At 39.1% G+C, this 24,889-nt stretch overlaps 1 protein-coding gene across 2 annotated transcripts in view; it reads right to left on the bottom strand.

Annotated features, from left to right (window-relative positions):
• JAM2 (junctional adhesion molecule 2) overlaps window positions 1–24,889 on the bottom strand; it is a gene marked incomplete at both ends in the record, with an annotated part of 58,745 nt that overhangs the window by 16,062 nt on the left and 17,794 nt on the right. Inside the window, 2 exons of one of the 2 annotated variants that reach the window (XM_084232054.1) lie at window positions 1,367–1,474; window positions 8,494–8,559. In XM_084232054.1, the coding sequence (XP_084088180.1) occupies window positions 1,367–1,474; window positions 8,494–8,559 (174 nt within the window). The remainder of the gene's footprint in view (window positions 1–1,366; window positions 1,475–8,493; window positions 8,560–24,889) is intronic. The other variant, XM_084232055.1, reaches the window with a different exon arrangement.

Genomic DNA, 24,889 nt, shown 5'->3' with positions numbered 1-24,889 from the left:
CTGAAACAACCTGATTTTGAGCCATTTGGGTCCTCTTATAGGTGGTTTTTTTTCTAGCCATGGATACTGCATTCCTGGATTCAACCAAACCAGTGGTTTTCTTATTAATAAAGTTGACTTTAAAGCTTCCAAATTGTGTGTGGGTGCTATTTCAAGTTTCTTTCTTTTTGTTGTTGTTGTTTTTCCAATAAAAAAAATTAATCAAGGGGATAATTTGAGTTTTTAGAGGCTTGGTTTTAGTAATGTCCATTCCATATTCCCATATTTTAAGAAATCTAGCCCTTATTCCTGCCTCATCCCCCTTCCAGTACCTTCGTAAAAATATTCCTGTTTTCAAAAGATACGAAGAATGTAGTTTAATTAGTACAAGCAGTAATTTTAATGCAGGCACAACAGAAAAGGTGAGGGAGTATTTAAAATATTCTTTTGGCTAGTTTTTGATAGACATGTGTATGCAAGTAAAATAATGTTTCGTATAAACCTTAAATGCCAGAATTGGCAATGGCAGAAAATTCAAGTAAAGGCAGTTGTGTTGTTAGCACCCTGAAGCCTATAGCCTTATCTTGAACAGATTAAAAACCAGGAGGCTATTTTACATATTTTATGGACTTTAAACATTTGTTTTTTTTAATTTTTTAAAATTAAATCCATAATACTAAAAAATTAAAATGTTTATTGTACTTGTTACATTATATTTCCAACTTTCAAAATATTTATAATGGAAAAATTCAAGTATACACAGAATTAGAGACATAGTAAAATGAACCTTAACATATGCACCACCAGCTGCAACAGTAATCAACGCATCTTTACATCTAACCACTGGATTATTTTAAGGCATATTCTAGACATCTTATCTTATCCATCATTAGTAACACTTTAAAGCTCACCACATATTCAAGAGGAAGAGTGACAAGAAGAAATACATAACAAATTAAAAAAAAAAGCACTGAATAAAAGTAGTTGCATTTACCCCCACCCTCACCCTCAATCCCCACAACCCCCGTCTTTATTCCCTCCTGAGCTTCTCAGCAATGGTTACCCTTCCTGATGGAGATACGGAAATAGCGTGACGTCATTACAACTGAGACTTAGCTTCCCCAGATCACATCATCTTTTCTTCTTTCTCAAGAGTTTGATCTACTAGATCAGCTGAAGGCCCCAGTACTCAATGGATTTCATCTACTTCCATTCTCTGTCCTATTTTTATGGTTGCTGTGTCCCAGGTCTCAGTCACTGTTGGTTTCATCTCACACTTACAAAAACACAATTTCAAAAATCAGCCATGTCCTGTTGTCTTTTGTATAAAAGATCGGGCTGTACTTGTTCTCCAGCATTTCACCTCATCAGGTCTACAGCTCCTTACCTTGAAGGGCCTGTTGGTAGTAGACAAAGGAGACACTCCGTCCCAGCTTCTTCCACTCCAATCTGGAGGAAGTGGTCTTCTTTGGGTATTTACAGGCTAAAATAACCTCTAGGAACAACAACAAAAACACTTATTTTCTAACTGTCTCTAAAATTATATTGGATTTTACTAAGTAACAAAATTTTAAGCATACTTAAATTTTTCCTTTATGTTTGTATTTATTCATTTATTCATGCATAATTTATAAATTATTTCAATGGGTACCATGTTGGGTTAGCCCAAAGATGAAGCAGCAGCACTATAGCTCTTCCATATAATAATTGTCTGACTCTGGTACTTATTTCTGGTTACCTAGTTCTTGAAGCTCAGTTACCATCTGCAAAATAAGATAATATCACATAGAGTTGTCGTGAGTCTTCAAATACAATAATATGTGCAAAACACACAAACCTGGGCACAATTTAAATTTTTAAAATGGCAGCTATGATCAATTATCTTATTCTACAAAGTCTCAGTCTTCAAAGAGTTGAGTCTGGTGGCAAATGAGATAATGTAATGTTAGTCCAACATAACGAAGTGTAGGATGGGGGTGATCAGAGAAATCTTCATATGTAGAGCCTCATGAGGCACTTAGTCCAGCCCAGGTCATACAGTGGAATCCACCAACATTCCGTAAATCTGCTACACTCTTACTCAGATCCCTTTTTTGATAACCCTCTCTCCAAATACATTGATACAAACACAATATGGGCTTCTAATAAATTGTTGATTCCTATTCTATAACTCAATCCAGATACATTATTGAAAGATTGAATCTAGGGCCTCCCCTGTGGCGCAGCGGTTGAGCGCTGGGTTGCGAAGCTGCCCCGCATCCTCTGCTGCGCCGGTTCGATCCCCGGCGGCTCCCGCGCCGCCACCGGAGGAGGGTCCCACATGGCGCGCAGACCTCTCCTGCCGCCCGCTGCTCCCCTCAGCAGTGTACTTCGGTCCTTCTGCCTGCTCTGCTCCCCGCTCTGGCTCTGGTGAATTCTCTCACCCTCCCGCGCTTCTGACTGTACCCAGTGCATGTATAATAAATACATAAATAAATAAATCTTAAATAATAAAAATAAAAATTAAATGCACTCTCTTTAAAAAAAAAAAAGAATGAATGATTGAATCTTGGCATCAAGTTTAAAGCCTCAAGTTCACTTTAGCACAGGAAATTTTCTGCAGTTACATCATTAAAGAATTCCCTCTCTTTTTAGCGTCCAAACTAGATGACTGTGTGTGTGTGTGTGTGAGTGTGCGTGTGTGTCTCTGTGTGTTGGGGGTGGGGTTGGGGGAGAACTCGATGCTTGTCCACCAGTTGTTTTAAGTTGCTAAATGGAAATCTCCAGTTATATAATTTTATTTATTTTTTTTATTTTTTAAAGAGTTTATATAATTTTAAAAATGTGTTTCAACTTGGTTCTTTAGTTTCAGTTTCATATACCTGAGACTTTCATTTACCTCCAATGCATAATTATAGTATCTTGGACTAGAAGTTATGTAAAAATCTATTCCATACCACTAATTTTAATGTTAAGCAGATTTAATGCCATTTTTGAAAGAATTTGGGACACTACATGATATGGTAGATTAGAGAGAAATACTTATACTGTTACCCCAGATTTCATTAACAGCATACACATACATATGGACAAAAAGCCAGTAGGAATATGCATGAGAATATTAACCCTCCCAGGATTTTGATGTGATAGAATTATGATTTTTCTTTTTGTTAAATGGGATTCTATTTTCTTTTTCTTTTACACACATACTGCTTGAAATACATAAATAGAATAAAAAGTAATGGAAAAATAGAAAGGAGAACAGAGAAAAGAAAGACGAGGGGGAAAAAAAAACCTAAAATGTTGTTTTTAAAGATGCCTAAAGTTTTTAAAGGAGGTTTTACATTAGAAAGAGACATCATTTTACAGACATGTTTACAATTATGCTCAAAGACAAATGTGTGCTGAGGGACTTGTCTGAGGAAACACGATTCTGTTCTGTTGATTGAGGAGAATGGGTGGTGACTTTCCGGAGTCTTAAGTTTTAGATAGGTTTCCTTCCCGTATTTTGTTGAGTTTCCAACAAATACACGCCCACACTCATTTTTAACCCATACTCCTAGGTTTCAGGAATAAGCTTTTACTCAAAAAATCATGTTGTTTCATAAATTTAACCAGACACAACACACACATACTCACATTCACACACTCTTTCTGGTGAATTCTTTCTGATTTCTGTCCCCATTACTCTATGGAAAGAAAGGTAACAATGGTCTAAGTACCGTGGCTCTCCAACCTCACTCACCCTGACCATTTAAAATTTGGAGAAACGGTCTACCCAATTTGCCTAAAATTATTGCGTATTTACTGTGTGCCTGGCCTTGTTCTTAGATTATATCAGTGAGTAACATAAAAACCCCTGCCATTGTGAATTTTACCCACTAGAGGGACACTAGGAAACAAGAAACTCCAGAAAGTGAATTGTTTATTATGTCAGGAAATGATGAGCGCTACAGAAATAAATAAGAGTAGAGCAGAGTACAGTACACTGAGAAGCGCTGGGGGTTAGTAGGGCAGCTAGAGTTCCTCTCATTTAGAAGGGGACATTTGACTCAGAACTCAAAAGAAGGAATTAGAATTCTTTAGAAATAAACTTAGAATTCATTGAAATTCGAATTCGGAATTCACCACATGGGCCTTTGGGATTGTTCCACGAAGGGAAAGCTGATACCTAGACCCTAGGATACCAACACCTTGACCTCTAGAATTGTGAGAAACAGTAAAATGATTGGAATTGTGGGGTCAGCAACAGAGGATAAAGATCAGTGAACTTGGAAGCTGATCACCATGTTACTCCTCTGTTCAGCCTAGTCAACCCCCATAGCCAGCATCATTCTCTGTGTCCAGCCCTCAGGGTGATGACGCCATAATGCAGTAGTTTGAAGCCCAGTTTTGGAGTTAGACCTCTTCCATTTAGTAGGTGAGAAGATTCACCAGAGACAGAGTGGGGAGCAGAACAGGCAGATCTACTGAAATACATTGCTGAGGGGCGAGGCAGGAGAGGTCTGCTGTGCCATGTGGGTAGCTCCCTGGCCAGCCGGGAACCAAACTTGTGCTGCAGAGGCTGTGGATAGTTTCCGAGTGCTGTGCTTAACCCCTTGCACCACCAGGGAGGCCCAGTAGGTGTGAATTTAGATGAATTATTTAACTTCTTTTGGGCAAAGACAAAGAATAACAGTACTCATCACACAAAGTTGTAAAGATCAACCCAGATAAGGCAATTACACACTTGAGTGAGGGAACAGGGTGCTTTGTCTATGGTCTGTGTCCTTTAAGTCATCATGATTACTTTTACTTACAAGGAACTTCTCTGTTGTAATTATAAGCTGGCCTTGACATGATTGGAATCCCTGTTTTATACCCTCACATATGTACCTAAAATCACTCAAATTTGAACTAAAATGGCATCTCTGTTTGAGACAGCAAGGAGTAAAATAAGCCATATTTTCTTAAAACAAATACATTAAAAGAACGAAATGCACCATTTTTCTATTAAGATGACAGCATTACCAAAACTATATTTTATTTGGACTGAGAAAAGGTAATTTTTTATTTAGAAAAAGCATTAGCAACAACACATAGCAAAATAATCACCTATAGGGATCACGTAAATGAAATTGTTGTGAATTTTAATTTTTCTAGGATTCTGTACTGCTGCTGGCCTTTGGCTTTTACTCTCTGTGCTCAAGTTAAAAATTATCAAAATCTTAAATGATGCAAGAAAAGAACTGATACTATCAAAACAGTTCTAAAGAATTATCAGCGATCACCTCTGTAGAGAAAAGGATACTGTTAGATGATTTCCTGCTCTCAAGTCTGACTGCTGCCTGCAGAGGCTGTTCATTTAATTTGTAAGCCTGGCAGAGGTGCCCTCATTGTAGTCTTATTCTGCTCTGGGCACAGGAGAGGAAGAGGAGCAGGACAGCAACACCTACAGGAAGGATTTAATTCACTATTTCCTGATGTCAGAGATAGAAGAGACAAAAGACTGTATAAATGTGGTGGACCACACATACGTACATACACAAATCATAAAGTATTTTAGGCATTTAGTAAGATGAAAGATACTTAAAAAAAAAGATAATTTACTGCATACAGTATCCCAAAACTGGGCATCCCTGGTGGCACAAGGGGTTAAGACGCAACCTGCAGCCTCTGCAGCATAAGTTCAATCCCTGGCAGGCCAGGGAGCTACACACACGGCGCAGCAGACCTCTCCTGACTCACCCGCTGCTCCCCTCAGCAGTGTATTTCAGCCACATTGCCTGTTCTGTTCCCTAATCTGTCTCTGGTGAATTCTTTCACCCCCCACATCTCTGGCCTGTACCCCAGCTCTTGTATAAAAATGAATAGATCTTTAAATGAATAGATCTTTAAAAAAAAATTAAATTATAAATAAATAAATAAATCTTTAAAAAATAAAAAAACAAAAAATAAATAAAATAAAGAATCCCAAAACTAAAATTTAAGGTAAGAAATCAATTTTGTTTTATGAAGAGCCAACTTAGAGTGATAGGAAAATTACGTGGAAATTTTCGTATAATATATAAACATAAAGTATAGTTGAAAATGTAATTCTCTATTAAAAGGAGATAGAAATGAGGCCTCCCCGGTGGCGCAGCGGTTGAGCGCTGGGTTGCGAAGCTGCCCGCGGCCTCTGCGGCGCCGGTTCGATCCCCGGCTGCTCCCCGGCCACCACAGGAGGGTCCCACATGGCGCGCAGACCTCTCCTGCCGCCCGCTGCTCCCCTCAGCAGTGTACTTCGGTCCTTCTGCCTGCTCTGCTCCCCGCTCTGGCTCTGGTGAATTCTCTCACCCTCCCGCGCTTCTGACTGTACCCAGTGCTTGTATAAACAAACAAACAAACAAACAAACAAATAAATAAATAAAACATGCCTCTATAAAAAAAAAATTAAAAAAAAAAGGAGATAGAAATGGAAATAGAAATATAAAATGGCCACTCATTATAAACATTTTCTACATTAAAAATAAAATTATAAAATATAAAAATATAAAATATAAAAATTTTTTACATTAAAAAGTAATGTAGGGCCTCCCTGGGTAGCGCAGCGGTTGAGCGCTGGGCTGCGAGGCTGCCCACAGCCTCTGCAGTGCCGGTTCGTTCCCCGGCTGCTGGCGAGGGTCCCACAAAAAAAAATAAATAAATAAAAGTAATGCAAATGATATAATGGGGTTTTATTCCTGGAGGAATGAGAGGGAATATTCTACAACAAATAGAGGAGATAGTTGTAGATCCCTGGGAATGTATTAAATATCACTGAATTGTTAAAGTATGGGTTTTATGGTATGTGAATTTCACCTCAAAAAATTTTTTAAAAATTAATGTAAGACCAAAGAATATACATTTGATGTCCTAATTCAGATATCATTGCATAGCATTCTGGGAAGCAGCAATGTTTGAAGGTATGTCCAGGTTGTTGGATTTAACAGTAAGAACTTCCAGAAAAGGAAGTCGAAGAAACTAACCTCACTTCCTTTACCCCCAAGGACATACTGACCCATCTTTTCCTCTCCCACCCACCCTGCTCCCTTTCTTGGCTGTCCAGTCTCTTCTTTGGAATCATGCCCACTCTTATCTGTCCTCCCTGTAAGTACTCCATAGTGCCAACTACTCCCTTCATTAATTTCTTCTACCCACTTCTCCTCATTTAAAACTATTTCATTATAAAGAGTGATGGTCTTATTAGCTTAATCATGGAAAATATTAGGATTGAAACTAGCTAACATTAATATTTAAGCAATTTCTTATTAAGTGATTTCTTATTTTTTGACTGGCTGATTCTGCTGATAGCACATTTTTATAAACAAGCACATACAAGACTTACTGTGTGTCAGACACTATTTGTAAGCACTGGTTAAATGCTATTTCATAGAATTCCTCCTCACCCTGGTCCTCTTCTATACCCTTGTTTCTTTCTTCAAATCTATCCTTCTGCAATTCCAGGAACCTAAAACATGCCTGAAGAAGAGGATCTGTTTATTGTTTACACTCTCCGGCCCAAAGAGTATTGCGTTTAAGTAATAGTAATTTTTCTGGTTGCCTAGTATAATTAACTGTATTCTAGTAAAAGATCCTTCAGAAAAGGGGCCTCCCTGGCGGCACACGTGGTTGAGCACCACACTGTGAAGCTGTCCGCAGCCTCTGCAGTGCGGGTTTGATCCCAGCCAGCCAGCCGGCAAGAATCCCACATGGCGCGGCAGACCTCTCCTGTCTCACCCTCTGCTCCCCTCAGCAGTGCATTTCGTCAGTCTGCCTGTTCTGTACCCCGCTCTGTCTCTAGTGAATCCTCTCACCCTCATGCACATCTGGTCTGTATCCCAGCACTTGTATTAAAAAAAAAAAAAAAAAAAGATCCTTCAGAAAAATAGTAGTTCCCATTTGAAGGGAACTTATAAAAGCTCTTATTTTTTTTTTGGCTATTAGGCATTTTTAACAATATTTTCATCATGGTAAACTACATAAAACTGAAAAATTGCCATCTTAGTCGCTTTGACTGATCACTTCAGTCAAGTACATTCACGTTGTTGGACAGCCAATCTTCAGAAGTTTTCCATCTTGTAAAACTGAGAACTTGTACCCATCAAACATCAACTGGCTCTTGTAAGAATTTCTAGGAAGCTAAAATAAGTAACAGGATGGAATGCCCACATAGGCTACACTAACATCATCTCAAATATGAAGAGTGGATTTCAGAAGTGGTTTCCATTTGCCCTAGCTAGTTGGCTGGAAACGGCAAGACTTTTATCACCCAGTTCCGCAAGTTAGATTTGCTTTGTGCATAATTTATGAAGGAAGAAACCGTCTTTGTACATCAGGTCTTTCGTTGAATGTCCAAAATTTCCACAGGGGAGGCGGAGAAGAATTTTCAAGGTGGGGACAACAAGGAGTGGCATTCCTGGCAGAGGATTCAAGGTGAGGTAGGTGAGGCTGAGGCATGTAATGATGTCATCACAAAGTTTATCCTTGTGAGTCATTTAAGCAATGAGGTCCATGAAAATCAGTAAGGTACTCTACCTTGATACTCTATTGCTGTGACTACTTGATGGTCTTTTGGGGCAGAGACTCCATAGGCCTTATGATCTGAAAGATTAAATATAAAATAATTAATATTGTGCAACAGGCCATCTTTAAATGTTTGACAGGATGCAATAAAAAGTAAACTGTCCAAAAGTTGGGGGGTAGTTTCACACAATTCATAATATAAACTTAAAAGTTGATGTTTTCATCAAGGCAAAAATTGCCTATCTGTGGCATTGTCCTGCAGACACTTTGTCAGTCTTCTGTCATACTTAATCTCTCTATGCTATCTGACAATCTCTATGACTCCCTTGGATTCTGGGACATGACTTTCTCCTACTTTTCATTCTGCCTTCCTTGTGACTTCTTCCTCTTTGTTCCATCCATCCATCCATCCATCCATCCACCCATCCACCCATCCATCCATCCAGAAACTGCTTTTCTGAATTAACTAACCCTTTTCTATATAATTTTTAAACTTCACTGACTCAACTATCATTTATTTGCTGAAAATTCTAAATCTGTATCTCCAACTCTCATTAAATCCATAAACTCCTTTTTCTGCGAGGTATCTAGATCTACATTTCTTATAAGCACCACAAACTCATGGCCAAAAATGAACCTTGCTTGCTCCCAAACTTTGTTTTTTTCCTACAATTTTCATTCCATAAAGATACCACAATCCGTATACTCCCTCATGTCAGAAAATTAGGCATTGCCCAAGATGTATCCATTACTCATTCGTTTCCATCAATAGATGGTGACTTGTATGTCCTCTAGGACAATAATTCCAACTTTTTTGTCCTCCCCCACATTCATGTAGCCAAATGCTCTTTCCCTCTGGGAGAGGGTGTTGTAGGCAAAACCAGAAAGAAAAGCAGGTTACTTCCTGCCTTTCCACAATTAGAACTTCTGGTCATTAAAAAGATATAAAAAGGCCATGGTTTGGGAAAACATTTGAGAGAAACCATCATGAGTAAATACGCCTTCTGGCTCCAGAGACAGGTAGAGAAAAGAGATTTGCAGAATATGGACCTTAGTGGACTTTTAAAAAAGAACAATAGCATTTATTAGGCATTTAATAAGCATTAGGGAAGGAACATTCTCAGTGCTTACAAGCATTAACTCATTTCACTCTTACAACAATTTTCTGTTATGGGGTACCATTTTGATCCACATCTTTTTTTTCCAGTGGAGAAACTAAGGCATAGAGTGGATTAAAAAAACTTAGCCAAGGTTATGCAAATAATAAGTGCTTAAGTTGAAGTTTCACTCATTCAGTCTGTACCCAATGCCCATGTGGGTCATTCTGGTACTATACCAGACTCCACATCATGTTCCCCAAGGCTAAACTTTGAGGAAGGACTTGGGTTAACAAAGATGCCAGGTGCAAAGAGCCACTGATATAATGAAGATGGGATAGGTTTGAGAAATTGGTGGTCATAACAAAGGCAAAGGAGTGACTCCAGGACAGCAGGAAGGTGGAAACCAGAGAAACTCCAGTCTGTGTCTGGAGAAATAGGATACCTTGAAGAGAGATGCAGACAAGGGTTTCTCTGTCATGACACCATCAACGTTTGGGGACAGATCATTGCTCTGGGAGATTTTCCCGTACATTGTAGGATGCTTTGTTGGATCTCTGGCTTCTACCCACCAGCTGTTACTAGCATCCATGCACCCCCACCTCCTCCCCAAGTCCTGACAACCAAAAATGTTTGCAGCTATTCCTGTATCTAAGGATCTAAGCGTGAGTGTATGAATCATACCTGATTTAGAAACACTGGCCTATACTTAAAGCTAGATTGGTTTGAAGTATCAGGAACAGAAATAAATACACTACAGGTAAGCAAAACCCTATGATTTCCAGGATTTTGAAAGTTCCAATAAATCAGAATAATCTTATAGGATAACCATGAATTAATTTATTATGAGAGTCTTTCATATGACATGGTTCTTTTTCTCTGATTTATTTACCTATATGTACTCTGACACATAAATAGAATAGTATGTATTCTACATATTTTTTTCCCTTTTCCCTCTCCTTTAGAAATTTGGACAGCAAATAAAATTGTGAAATTAAAATCTCAAAACTCGGGCCTCCCTGCTGGTGCAAGCAGTTAAGCACCACACTATGAAGCAATCCACAGCCTCTGCAGCACGAATTCGATCGCCAGCTGTTCAGAGAGAAACCCACATGGCACAGCAGACCTCTCCTGACTCACCCACTGCTCCCCTCAGCAGTGTGTTTCAGTCAGTCTGCCTGTTCTGCTCCCCACTCTGTCTCTGGTGAATCCTCTTACTCCCCCTCATCTCTGGCCTGTACCCCAGCTCTTCTATGCATAAATAAATAAATCTTTAAAAAAAAATCTCAAAACTCTACAGGCTTTAAAGTTCCCTTGCCGAATATTGTTAAACTTTTCAGATTTTATATCCCTACACCTAAAACACATCATTAGGGAAACCAGCAAACAGGTGAAGATATAGGACTAAACGAATCCTTTTTATTGGCGATCTATGAATACATTTATATAAAGTAGTGATCCATGTGCCATAGTCTTAGAGAAGTATCAGGGCTTCCAAAGAGTGATTTCAAAATATAGTTGACTCTTGAACAACATGTGTTTGAACTATGCAATTCCATGTATACATAGATTGTTTCAGTAAATATATTGGGGAAAAAACTGGAAATTGCCAATAATTTAAAAAACTTGCAGATAAATCACATCACCTAGAAATATTAGTTACCAAAATGAGTGGGATTTCTTGGGATTTTTAAGCTATTTTAGTACACTTTTAGACAAAACAATAAAGACTCATATTCCCTAGAAACCAGTTGAGGGGAAAATCTGGGCAAAGTAGGAAAAAATAATGTTCCCTCCACATCATCATATCTTTGAACTTTTCAAACATTGCACTGCCCACTGAGAATGTTTATTTTCTTCAGTATGCTTTGAATCTTCTTCCATTTTTGAGGCAAACTTCAGTCCAGTCTCAGACTGGAAGATGTAGTTGAATCATTTACCCCCTTTCATAGTTCTAGTTTTCTACTTGCTTGAACTTCCTTTGAGGAAGTGTTCTTAAATCTTCAAAAATCACTTTAAAAGTAAATGTAAAACAGCAGCTGTTAACTTCAAGAATTTTATTTTTTCCTCTTAGTTTTCTTATCTATATACTTGAATAGAAAAAAAATGTGTCCCAGACACTGAAGAAAAAAAAAAAGAACTGTTTGAATTGGCAAAACCATGAATGCAAAAAAAAAAAAAGAATAGACATTAGTTGTTAAAAATTAATAAATAGGTAGTATTTCTTGATAGCTGACTGTTCTTCTATAACCTTAAGTGTCTTCCCCCAGTCACCTTGTTTCCTCTAATTCTACTTAAAAAAAAAGGTTTGCCTTTAATTAAGTAAATATACTTAAAATATGTGGTCACTTAAGATGAACTTTATTTAAACAGAAAGTTCTAAATTCTTAAGAAATTAATAAACATTCCTTTATTATAAGATTGCTACCTTTTTTAGATTTTCTAGTTTTGGAATTTCTAGTTTTGGAATTCAGTTTCATATTTTTCAAAACTTGCACCTAATAACTCTTTTTATGAAAACAAAATGTTGGATTTTATATCAACATTTCATTAACAGATGTTAGGAGCAGTCTCTATTGATTGCTTTCTTGAAGATTTTTATTTTTTCTTCACTTTTTCAGAATAAGTTAACTAGAAAAATAACCAAAAATATCATCATGTAGGTCTGCTGGTGGAGGTCAACAATTATTTTAGTTAGCTACAAAACATCTTTAATACTTATGGATGTGCTCCAAAATTGTTGGCAGAAGTTCATTAAATGAGGTTAAGAGATGATTGTTTCCATAACTGCTAAAAATTCCAAGTCAAATAATTCCCAGTACAGTGAAATCTTTTGTTTCTTTCTTCCCTAACTGTAAGAAGTTCCTGTATTATCTATCACTCATCTAAATTAATCTAGCTTGAATAAAAATAAATACTAACAATACCACATTAAAAATTTACTATGAAGTGTTGTTTAAATTAATACTTTTAATTGAAGACATGATTAGGAAAAATTGACATATCTGAGAGGTTTTTTTTTTTTAAAGATTTATTTATTTATGCATACAAGACCTGGGGTGTAGGCCAGAGGTGTGAGAGGGGGGTGAGAGGATTCACCAGAGACAGAGTGGGAGCAGAATAGGCAGATTGACTGAAATCGACTGCTAAGGGGAGCAGCAGGCGAATCAGGAGAGGTCTGCTGCGCCATATGTGGGTCAGCTCCCTGACCGGGGATTGAACTCGTGCAGCAGTGGCTGCCATTAGCTTCATAGTACTGAGACTGAGCCCTTGCACCACCAGGGAGGCCCCCACAGAGGTTTTTCTTTGCTTTAAAATTGTTACCAAGAGTACCATTAATAAAAGCAAATTATAAAAACTGTAGATGTCATATATTTTGTAGGTTTTCAAAAATAAAAACAAATAACCATGTAGTTTTGATAATCACTGGCATATAATTATTGTAGTAAGATATAAAAAAGATACAGGGGCCTAGCAGTAACAAATAAATATTATGACCCTGTATTTGCTACATACAAATGCTTATATGGATAGAAAGTAACCCAGTGATGGAGGAATTAATAGTTAGAAGGTCATCTGTCTCACTAAGATTCAACCACAGGAGGTCTGGAGAGTTGGGGGAGGGGAGGGGAGAGAAGAGGCCAGAGCAAGACAAGAGAGAAGCGAACTGGGAAGAGGAAGGAGGCGGGGAGAGAGACTAAGATAGCCCAGTCTCTCAAACTGGACATTGTGACTGTTCCTCTTAATGAAACATTGACATCCTAATTTTAGAGAAAGAGAATCCACACCAAAATGCAAGGAGAAATAAAAGATGTGCTTGATTTTAGAGTTAATCATGGCTGATGTCCTGGTAAGTTAATGATGACCTAGAGAATTTCAGGGAATAAATTTTTCCCTTAAGAACCTAGTACCTAGGGCCTCCCCGGTGGCGCAGCGGTTGAGCGCTGGGTTGCGAAGCTGCCGGCGGCCTCTGCGGCGCCGGTTCGATCCCCGGCTGCTCCCCAGCCACCAGAGGAGGGTCCCACATGGCGCGCAGACCTCTCCTGCCGCCCGCTGCTCCCCTCAGCAGTGTACTTCGGTCCTTCTGCCTGCTCTGCTCCCCGCTCTGGCTCTGGTGAATTCTCTCACCCTCCCGCGCTTCTGACTGTACCCAGTGCATGTATAAACAAAACAAACAAATAAATAAATAAAAACATGCCTCTATAAAATAAAAAAAAAATAAAAAAAAAAAAGAACCTAGTACCTAAGTAAGATGTGACTTGACTTAATACCGACATTTCACAGATGTGATGATTGAGCGGGCAAGATGCTGGTTCAAGGTCACAATGCTAGAAAGCAGGGAAGTCAAAATGTGCTTCTGTGAACCTACAGCTAGTCAGGCTGGCTCTGTGGATCTGCCCTGCCCCCACCCCCACCCCATTCTCAGACCAGTGCAATTCTGAGAATGTAGCCCCATAACTACACTGGCAGATGCCCTCCAGGGGGGTTCAACCTTTTGGGTTGTAAAAATATTACTCAGAGAGTATATAACAAATGGACACTTTAATGGAGGAAATGTTCATGGGTAAAAGTTTATGGTGGTCAAACGTATATTTATTATATACTGTAAAATAGTTACATACCCCCTTTTGTAGGGTAAATGATTTTCAGGCTTTTCTACTCTCCCACCATTAGGATTGCACTGCCTGAATGGGCACCTGAATTTTGTTACATTGCTATAGCTGCGTTGTTTACTTCTGTGTTTTTTACGACTGTGGTGTTGTTTACGTCTGTGGGCCATGACTGCAGTATTGAGATACTCACCAAGAGAAGAAGCAGAAGCAGGAGAGAGAGAAGGGAAGAAAGAAGCCCAGACTGAAGACTTGCCGGGGGCTTGGAGGCGTCTTGGCCTCCTGGACCCCCGGCACCGGTGCCTGCTGTGTACCTGGTTGCTGCACTACATGTAAAAGCTCAATAAAAGCCTGAGAAAGCCACTGAGGGCTCCAGGACTCTCCTTTACCTGGTCTGCTCAAATCTTAGAAAACCTGCTCTGTCCCTGTCCTGCCCCTATACCCTTCTTTCTGGTTTTTCAATCATTTGAGTATAAGAAGGAACATTGGTATTTCAGAACTAAGTATAAAGTTATTTCCATGAAAGTTATATGTTTTAGTAAATTTAGGGAAATTTTCAAGTTTTTCTGCTATGCAAACAACCGGATGATTAAAAATTTCAGGTGATATTAGAAACAGATAAAGTAAATACATTAACTTCTTACTGTAAATTCTCAAAAATTTCAAGGAAATGGCCTTCAGCACATCTTCAGAGGTTTAATGGTGACCAATGGCATTCAAACCCCATGATGGCTGAATTTCTAAATTGGTACTTTCCACTAGTGTGTGAAAGGAGCTATTTTGAGATTGAGATCTTCCCCAAATTACAATCTTAGCCAAACATAACTCATTCACAAGTGGCCTCATTTATAGATTGTAGGTAGACGGCAGCAGTCAACTCAAATCCAGCAGGAAGTCAAGACAAGATAAAGTAATGGCCCCTTCTTTGGCCTCCCGGGTGGCGCAGGGGTTAAAGTCTCACACTATCAAGCTATGTCTAGCCACTGCAGCAAAAGTTTGATCCCCAGTCAGGGAGCTGACCCACATGGCGCAACAGACCTCTCCTGTCTCATCCGCTGCTCCCCTCAGCAGTGTATTTCAGTTGATCTGCCTGTTCTACTCCCCGCTCTGTCTCTGGTGAGTCATCTCCCTGCCCTATCCCCTGCACCTTGGGCCTGCACCCCAGTGAAATACACTGCTGAGGGGAGCAGTGGGCGAGTCAGGAGAGGTCTGTTGCACTATGTGGGTCAGCTCCCTAGCTAGGGATCAAACTCCTGCCCCAGTGGCTGGCAATAGCTTGATAGCACTGAAACTTTAACCCTTGCACCACCACCGAGGCCCTGGCCTAACACCGTTTAATGTAAACTGAGAAACTGCTACTAAAATAGTTCAGTAACAAAACAGACACATGGTGAAATGATGAATAGCACTAAAGTAGGAAAGATGGAGCAAAACAAACCTGAGTCTATCTCTACACAGACCCAAGTGGTCCTGGGTGTCTCAGGCATGTCTTTATAGTAGAGATGGTACATCAGGCCTAGAGAACTTGATGACATTATAATTAAGATGATTATTATTTTTCTTCCAGGAATCATACAAGGTAGTACCAAAACTTATGGCTCATTCACTCTCCCTTCCACCAAATTTCCTCAACTTTCAAACTAGACAAAAAATAGTTTTTTCTAGAAAGTACAACTCCTAAGATGTAAAAAATGTACTTTATGTTTCTGCAACCTCTTTTATTAACAGTATTAGGCTTATAGATATTGATGCATATGGATACTTCTAAACTAAAATTGCAAGTGTTCCACTTCTATCCATTTTCTGTTAAGAAAACTGGTAAAGTATATAATAATGGTCTTTAAGGGCACCTATTGCAGGACAACTATATCTTACAAGACACATGACTTTATTTTTTTTCTTCACCTCCACCAAACCACCCATGCCCATACCCTGTTATTCATTGCCCTTTAGACTGAAACTGCCAGTACCAATTCCTAATACTCAATATGGTTTCTCATGATTAAGCAGCCAACACCACCACCAGTATTTGAGATTTCTTCGCAGAAATGAATATACCAATCAATATAATTGTAATAGAACTAATTTCTAAGAGCAGATATTACAAATCACTTCTCCAGAGTTTTGATCAGCTTTGGGAAAATAGCTAAAAAAAAAAACACACCAAGTTTCTGAATATGGGTTTTGAATCATCAAGGTATGCAAATCTGGGAATCCCTGCACAGAATGTCCTAACAGCTGATAGGCACAGATTGCTCAGTGACTGTTTGGGTCAGTGGATTTATTTATAAATCCACTTAAGCAACTTATGTGAGGAGACAGCAGTCTATTTAATCTCTTTCCATCCCGACTATACATAGATGTCTGTTTTTAAACTTTCTTTGTATCGTCAATTTTATTTCTTTGCCTTCAGTGAATTTTGAAAATCACTTAGAATAGTTTAATGTGTCAAATGTTTTCATGAATATACAGTTAGGAATACAAATTGTGTCACACAAACCTAATGGCCCATCGACTAACTAATGACTAAAGACATATTATCTATAGATATATATATCTATAGTATCGCAGAATACTATTCAGCTGTTAAAAAAGATGAAATCCTGCCATCTGCAACATCACGGCTGGACCGGAGGGCATTATGCTTAGTGAAATAAGGCAGACAAAGAAAGACAAACGTCACATGGTTTCACTCATAGATGGTCTATAGAGAAAGCAAATGGATAATCTCAACAAAACAAAAATAAATATTTGGACTACAGGACCAATTGGTGGTTACTTGGAGGGAAGGGGTAGCGGTGTGTGTGAGTTGGGACAAAGGAGACAATAGGTATGGACTTTCAGCAATGAACTAAGTGTAGTGTAGACACATGTGGATTCTCAACAATGAACACCTGAAACTTATATGTCATGATGCAATGTTACTTGAATTAAAAACATAAAATAATACACTAAATGTTTTATATTACCAACAATTTAGCAAACTCACACCAACTCACTCCAGCCTACTATTCTTAAAATGAGAGTTGTGGGCCTCCCCAGTGGCGCAGCGGTTGAGCGCTGGGTTGCGAAGCTGCCCGCAGCCTCTGCAGCACCAGTTCGATCCCCAGCCAGCAGGCGAGGGTCCCACATGGCGCGCAGACCTCTCCTGCCGCCCGCTGCTCCCCTCAGCAGTGTGCTTCAGTCCTTCTGCCTGTTCTGCTCCCCGCTCTGGTTCTGGTGAATTCTCTCACCCTCCCATGCTTCTGACTGTACCCAGTGCTTGTATAAATAAATAAATAAATCTTTAAAAAAAAATGAGAGTTGTATGGATTTTATTTTTCAACTCCCCTGCTGGATGAGAATTCATAATAACCTAAGCCCTTACATTTCAAACATGTGTTGTTAATTAAATTCTTTTATCATAAATGCTTCCAGAAGAAATTTGAAAACTAAGGGAAACCCTCCCAGCCTATTGTTGCTTCTTGTTTCCTTTGATTAGTCTTCAGGAAGCCAAAGGAACAAGAGCCATTTATTTTGAAGTGCAGATCATGAAACAATGGCTTGGCATTGTTGAATTGTCATATTTTACAAGTGTCTGGCCAGATTGCTCAGAATTAATTACTGTGATTTCTCAGATGCTCTATATCCAGGGGCTAAAGTTTTCTTGTTCCTTTGGGAAAGACAGTTCTCTGACTCACTCTTTTATTTCAAAACCGGTCCTACATATCCAACTGTGAGTTGACACTAAATTGCTCTCTTTAGAATCAATCAACTTGATCAGTAAAAGAAACGGTTTAATGAACATGTGTGTTATGGGGTGAATGGTGTTGTCACCCACATGAGTTTTGTGTTGAAATCCTAACCTCCAATAGTCATGAGGTGGGGCCTTTGGGAGGTGATTATGTCATGAGGATGGAGTCCTCAGGAATGGGATTAGTGGACTAGTGTCCTTATAAAACAGACCCCAGGGAGCAGCTCTCATTCCTTTCTACCCCAAGAGGACACAAGAAAAGTCCACACTCTGCAACCAGCTTTTACCAACACCAAATTTGCCTGGATGTCTGACTTGAGCCTCCAGAACTGTGAGAAATAAATGTTTGTAGTCTGAGCCACTCAGACTCTGGCATTTTTGTTTCAGCAGCCTGAACTAAGACAAGTTCAATGCCCTGGCCGGCCAGGGAGCAACCCACATGGCGCAGCAGACCTCTCCTGTCTCGCCCACTGCTCCCCTCAGCAGTGTATGTCAATCTGCCTGTTCTGCTCCCCATTCTCACTGGTGAGTCCTCTCACTCCCTGCATCCCTTATTCCCCAGTTCTTGTATGCATAAAAATAGATAAATCTTTAAAATATATTCAAAATACTGGGGACTTCGGATGTGCATCCTAAATGGTAAGGCAATGAGTAAGTGCAACTAGAGACCCAATTTTTGAAACTTATTCAGATCAAGTGTTTTAAAAAATGGACAAAGTGGGCAGGGAAAGGATGGATTGGGGGCAAAATAAGGGAGTTGAAATTGTATGGGGAATATAAAAATAAAATGAAAAAATGAAAAAAAATGGACAAAGTACTTGTGTTGAATTGTCATATTTTACAACTGTCTGGCCAGATTGCTCAGAATTAATTCTGTGATTTCTTTCTTTTGCCAAATAGGCAAAAGTCTTTTATCATCATAATATAATTCAGTCAAAATAGCTGTTTGATATCCTGTATAGCAGGATGTGCTGGTTGTGAATCAACCAGATACTTTGAAATTAGATAGAGTTCATCTTAGCACTTCAGTTTTTGATGAGGTAGCATCAGAATTGATTTCTCACCCACTGAGATAAAGAGTTTAAATAATCTTCTACTACCGCCATCACCATTTCAATCGCTTGGCTTTTTGATTAATTATCTCAAATCAAACAAAAAGCAACAATAAAATCCAGGTGCGAAGTCTGTTAAAATTGTGATCTAAGTTAATTACAGGTGGAAACAGAATCATCCTTTGTCTTCAGGAAATTATAACTGGAAGAGAAGATGTAAGACTTAGCTGGGTTGAAGTCCACTGCTATGAATCATCGGTCACATTACGTCGGACAAACTATTGCCTTAAGCTTCTAGGCTGCAGTTTCCATTTAGGTAAAATGAAGTTAATAATGCCTTCCTTAAATTGGTTGTAAAGATTATATTAAAAATAAGTATATAATTGCTTAGCCTAATATCTGCCATACACTAGATAATCCCTCTCTTCACTCCACACTCCTTTTTGTGTCATGCAGGTAATGAAAATTTAGAGTCTCATAAATGATTCTACAAGTCATGTATTAGCGTGGACTGTACAAATAGAGAATGAGTTATATGATTATATCTTTTTCTCCCTTTTGAAATAATTAGCATGACTAATTTTATCATTACCGAGGCTGTAATGTAATAATGTAAGTCTATGCCTGAATCCTCTCACCCTTGCTGTGAGATGCCTGGGGCAGTTACAACCTCTTTGGGCTGGATCTCATCACCTGTCAATCAAGTGTATGATGATGAAAGCTTCCTTAATTACAATTCAACACACCCTTTCCCTTGATACACACTTTCCACACTTAGTATCTTGGGTGACACACTTTCCTAGTTTTCCTTCCATGGATCTTATCCTTGGCATCACCTCTTCAATATGACAGGGGAGCAGAACAAGGAGATTTACTGAAAAACACAGCTGAGGGGAGCAGCAGGTGAGACAGGAGAGGCCTGCTGCACCATGTGGGTCGGCTCCCTAGCCGGGGATTGAACTCGTGCTGCAATGGCTGCTGATAGCTTCATAGAGCCAAGACTTAACCTCTTACACCACCAGGGAGGTCCCTCAATCACTCTTTAAACACCCTCTTTAAACAAATACCCTCAAATAAACACCCTCTGCAGCATTATGTCTGTATCCTCAAGTACAAAGGACATGTTTATTTACACATAGTCAACACATGAAGGGGAAGTATGGGCAGGTGTGGGGGGAACTCTCTTCTCTCCAATCTTCAAGACTCCTCTCACATCTTTTTATTTTTTTTTTGACATTTGCACTTTTTAAAAATTTTATACTTTTTTACATCATTTTTCATTTTTGCACAATGTATGCATTTTCATTTTGGTTATAGTCCCCATACAATTCCCACCCCCTTTGTTTTGATCCTACTCCCTCCTCCCCCCAACCCATGTAGTGTGTCTCTGGTTTATAGTTGCTTGTTGATTTTGATTTTTACTTATTATAATTAGTCTTTTTCCTGGTCCCTTATTTAGGTTTTCTAAATTCCTGCTATGAGTGAGACCATCGGGTATGTTTCTTTTTCTTTCTGGCTTATTTCGCTGAGAATGATCCCTTCTAGCTCCATCCATGTTGCTGCAAACTGCATGACTTTATCTTTTTTGATTGTTGTGTAATATTCCATGGTGTATATGGACCACATCTTCTTGATCCAGTCATCTACCCTTGGGAATTTGGGTTGTTTCCATAGCTTAGCTATTGTAAATAGTGCTGCAATAAACATAGGGGTACAGGTGCCTTTTGGAATTAATGTTTCTATGTCCTTTGGGTAAATACCTAGGAGTGGAATTGCTGGATCATATAGAAACTCCTTCTCCAAAGAGGAAATGCGAATGGCCAACAGGCATATGAAAAAATGTTCAACATCATGGGGCCTCTCTGGTGGCGCAAGAGGTTAAGCACCACACTATGAAGCAATCTGCAGCCTCTGCAGCATGAGTTTGATCCCCGGCTGCCCAGGGAGCAACCCACATGGCACAGCAGACCTTTCCTGATTTGCTCACTGCTCCCCTCAGCAGTGTACTTTGGTCAATCGGCCTGTACTGTTCCCCACTCTGTCTCTGGTGAATCCTCTCACCCACCCACCCCCCCCCCACACCTCTGGCCTGTACACCAGCTCTTGTTTGCATACATAAATAAATCTTTAACAAAAACATTCAACATCACTTGTAATCTGGGAAATGCAAATCAAAACTACAATGAGATACCATCTTACAACAGTGAGAATGGCACATGTTAAAAAGACTAGCAACAACAAATGTTGGTGAGGATGTGGAGAAAGGGGAACTCTCCTGCACTGCTGATGGGAGTGCAAACTGGTCCAGCCACTGTGGAGAGCTGTGTGGAGATTCCTCAACCTCTCACATCTTAACACCTTTAGGAAATTCTCCCATGAAATTCTAAGTAACATCTCAACTACCCATGGAACTTTCCTTGCCAATCCACTTTGATCCAATTAAATAGTATCTCATGATTTGTCATATCTGATGGCTTTGATGGCACCATTCTCTCCTGGTTCTTTTCTCTAATGTTTCTTTCCAGCCCTCTTGCCCTCAGATTGGCCTTTGGCTTTTAGCATTTTATAGAAGGAGAATTCCATGGTCATAAAGGCTTGAAAAACATTACGTTAAAGAAAATTCTCTATGACTCTTTGGAGCCTTTGACATGCTAAGGAGCATTGTGACTTTCCAAGAGAATATAATTAATTGAAAGTATGGGGCACTGGAGTAGAATAAGGAAAAACAGTCCAAGAGGAGATCATGTAGAAGATTGAAAAGAGGTAGTCAGAAATGAGAGAAACTAAGACAGAATGTCACGGAAGTCTAGGATGGTCAGATTTTCAAGGAGGAAGCATCAACAATATCTGATGTTCCAGATAAATTAAGGTTTTCTCCAAAAGTAGGTTTATGAACTAGCTAACTATGGGCAATACAGTGATAGCAATTTCAACGGTATTGGGAAGGGGCAATTTGCAGTGGGCTATTAAAAAAATGTAGTTAATAAATACAGACCCCTGATTCAAGATGCTTGATTATAGAAACGTGGCAGGGGGGTTTCCCCAGCAAAATTGGAGAGACTTCGATATCTTAATAGCCTATGATGAGAAAGCTAGTAAGGAAGATGAAGATCTATGAAAGAAATAACTGCTGAAGCAAAAGACCCATCTTGGCGCACAGGGAAGGAATTAATTTTTGATAGGAGAGACTCATTTTCCTCTAATTCAGGAGAGGAAAAGCTAAGAAAGAATAGAGATGTGAGCAAGTTTGCAATTCATCTTCTTCACTCCTACATGAGTTATTCTCATAAAATGTGACCATATTTAACTTTCTTCAGAGGATTTCCCTTGCCTTCAGGATCAAATCCAAATTCTTTCCAGTGAACTTTCACAATTGGCTCCTACCTTTCCAGGGGTCACTGACCAGACAAACCTTATGGTCAAGCCCCCCAGGGCAGGGGTCCCCTCACGTGAGCTCTTTGCATTCTTCAGACCTTCACATTCTCCATTCCCTCTGCCTGGAATCCATTTCCTCCAACACGCCCCTGACAAAGGTGAACTCTGTGTATAATTCAATGCCTCACTTAACTGTCAAGAAAGCTACAACCTTCTACCCCTCTATCCATAGTCATTCCTTCCTCTACATTGTTGAATCTTTGAAAATTATTTTATAGGGCCTCCCTGGTGGAGCAGGCGGTTGAGCGCCGCACTGTGAAGCTGTCCGCAGCCTCTGCAGCACGAGTTCGATCCCGGTCAGCCGGCGAGAATCCCACATGGCAAAGCAGACCTCTCCTGTCTCGCCCGCTGCTCCCCTCAGCAGTGTATTTCATCAGTCTGCCTGTTCTGTTCCCCACTCTGTCTCTGGTGAATCCTCTCACCCTCCCACGCATCTGGCCTGTACTCCAGTTCTTGTATAAATAAATAAATCTTTTAAATATATATATATGTGCTTTTACATGAGTACACTAGAAGACACAATGAAGAAGTCGGATAGTAGTTACAACGTTCAATTGGATTTAAGAGACGTAAAGGATGAGAAATCATTCCAAATGGTGTGAGAAAATAAAGAACAAGGTTACTGTGGCTTTTGGAATAAAATTTGCATATTTTATATTTAGACTATAAAAACAAATTTGTGTTTATAGGTAATAATACAATTTATGGGCTCAGATAGTAGAGATTTTCCACTTATGTCAACTTGCAGCGGGTCTTAGGAAAACACTGAACAATGCAGGGTGAGGGACACTGGGAAATTCTTTATTTTGCAACATTGTCTGACACACAGATATTTATCAGCCCTTGTTGCTACCCAACAAATGTATAGGACCCACCCATCATTGTGATTAGGAAGGTCCCAGGGACCTCTACAACCCTCACAACAGCCCCACAGGGATGCTCCTCCAGTTGGTTACTCCCAATTGAATTCCTTGACCAAACCCTCAGTTAAGAGAATGTTGAAAGCTTTGCCATATAAACTCAGAGTGTCTTATATTTCTGTAGTTGATGTAATATGACCATAAATCAATGTTTTCAGAGTAAAACCTCTGATCTATATGATGTTCCACTGGTGGGACTTATCATCAGAGTGAAATGATAACAGGCACTGGGGAAGTGGTAGGAGGGTTAGTCAGGATCTTTTTGTACAGTTTGGAGGCATGTCATCTCCTTTATTTTCCATCTTACCTTTTTGACTTTTAATTAATTACTGGTCCAAGTCTAAATTCAATACAATTCTTCCTACTCACCAGATGCTGTATTTAAAAACATTTTCAGTGAAGAAAAATGGACCTAATTCAGATGAGTTTAACTGGGATCGTTGGTATGTCCATATGTGTTGAGTGTAGAATGCCTAGAGATATTTCCTTTTTTTTTTTTTTCAGGCATATACTACCACACTTTTAAATGATCTTAAAGGTCTGCGATCCAGATCTTTAATAAAAATCTTTTAAAAATATAAGCATAATGTGGAAACATAACACAGTTTACTCCACCTTCAAAGATACACACAGAGCGTTAATTAAGCTGCAAGTGCCTGAAATCTAAGTAGGAATCCTGGGCTCAACCTTTTGCAAAAGTCCCAAATACTTTCTGGCTGAGGCTGCTCCCATGGAAACCAAAGAGGGAAGTAGTAAAAGACAAAAGAACTTACAAAAGATGTAAAGGAATTAGCCAAGTATTTCTTTATTTCAAAATAAAGGGGGTTTTTAAAAAATATTTGTGTACCACTATCAAACACCACATCACAATTTAAATAAATATACAAAATTTAGGGAATTCATAATACAGATTTTTTTAAAACATAACATTACTTAAGCTTTAAGGACAAAAAGTCAGAAAATTATGAAAACTTTCTAATTACCATTTAAAGGGTCTGTGATGTTTGACAAGGTGATTAAATTCTATAATAAACCCCTCACAATACTGAATATATTCACGTTTGGATATTTTTCCCAGTGAAATAATATTTTTAGATCATGAAATATTTATTCTAAGCTTGTGGCTTACCTTCAGGTTAATATTGCTTTGAATTCAATTTGAGCTGTGAATGTGGAAAGCATATTTATATTTTGAGACAACCACATTGCAAGCATACCAAATGTCAAAAAGAACTTTCATAACACATGAAGATATTTATGTAAGCCACATCCTAAAGAGAACGTTCAAATTATCTTCTTATTATGACATAAAAAATTAGTCATCCTCTAAGAGCCCCAGAGGTTTCCATATGCTGATTCTAAATCTATACATAACAAGACTGAGTCTCCCTCTCTCCTCTCCTTGTGGCATTTATATTGCTGGAAGGACACCAGAAAAGGTCACCTTCAGTCATGTCTCCTAACATGTCAACTTCCCACCTTTCCTTACTTACCCAAGTTCTTGTCTCCCAGATGGAAAAGAACAGGATTTGAAGTCAGCGGTTCTAACTTCTCCAAGACC

The sequence above is a fragment of the Talpa europaea genome (genome assembly GCF_964194135.1).
Source record: "Talpa europaea genome assembly, chromosome: 4".
NCBI lineage: Eukaryota > Metazoa > Chordata > Mammalia > Eulipotyphla > Talpidae > Talpa > Talpa europaea.
The sequence above is the reverse complement of the archived record's forward strand: the minus strand, read 5'-3'. Positions and strand labels throughout refer to the sequence as shown.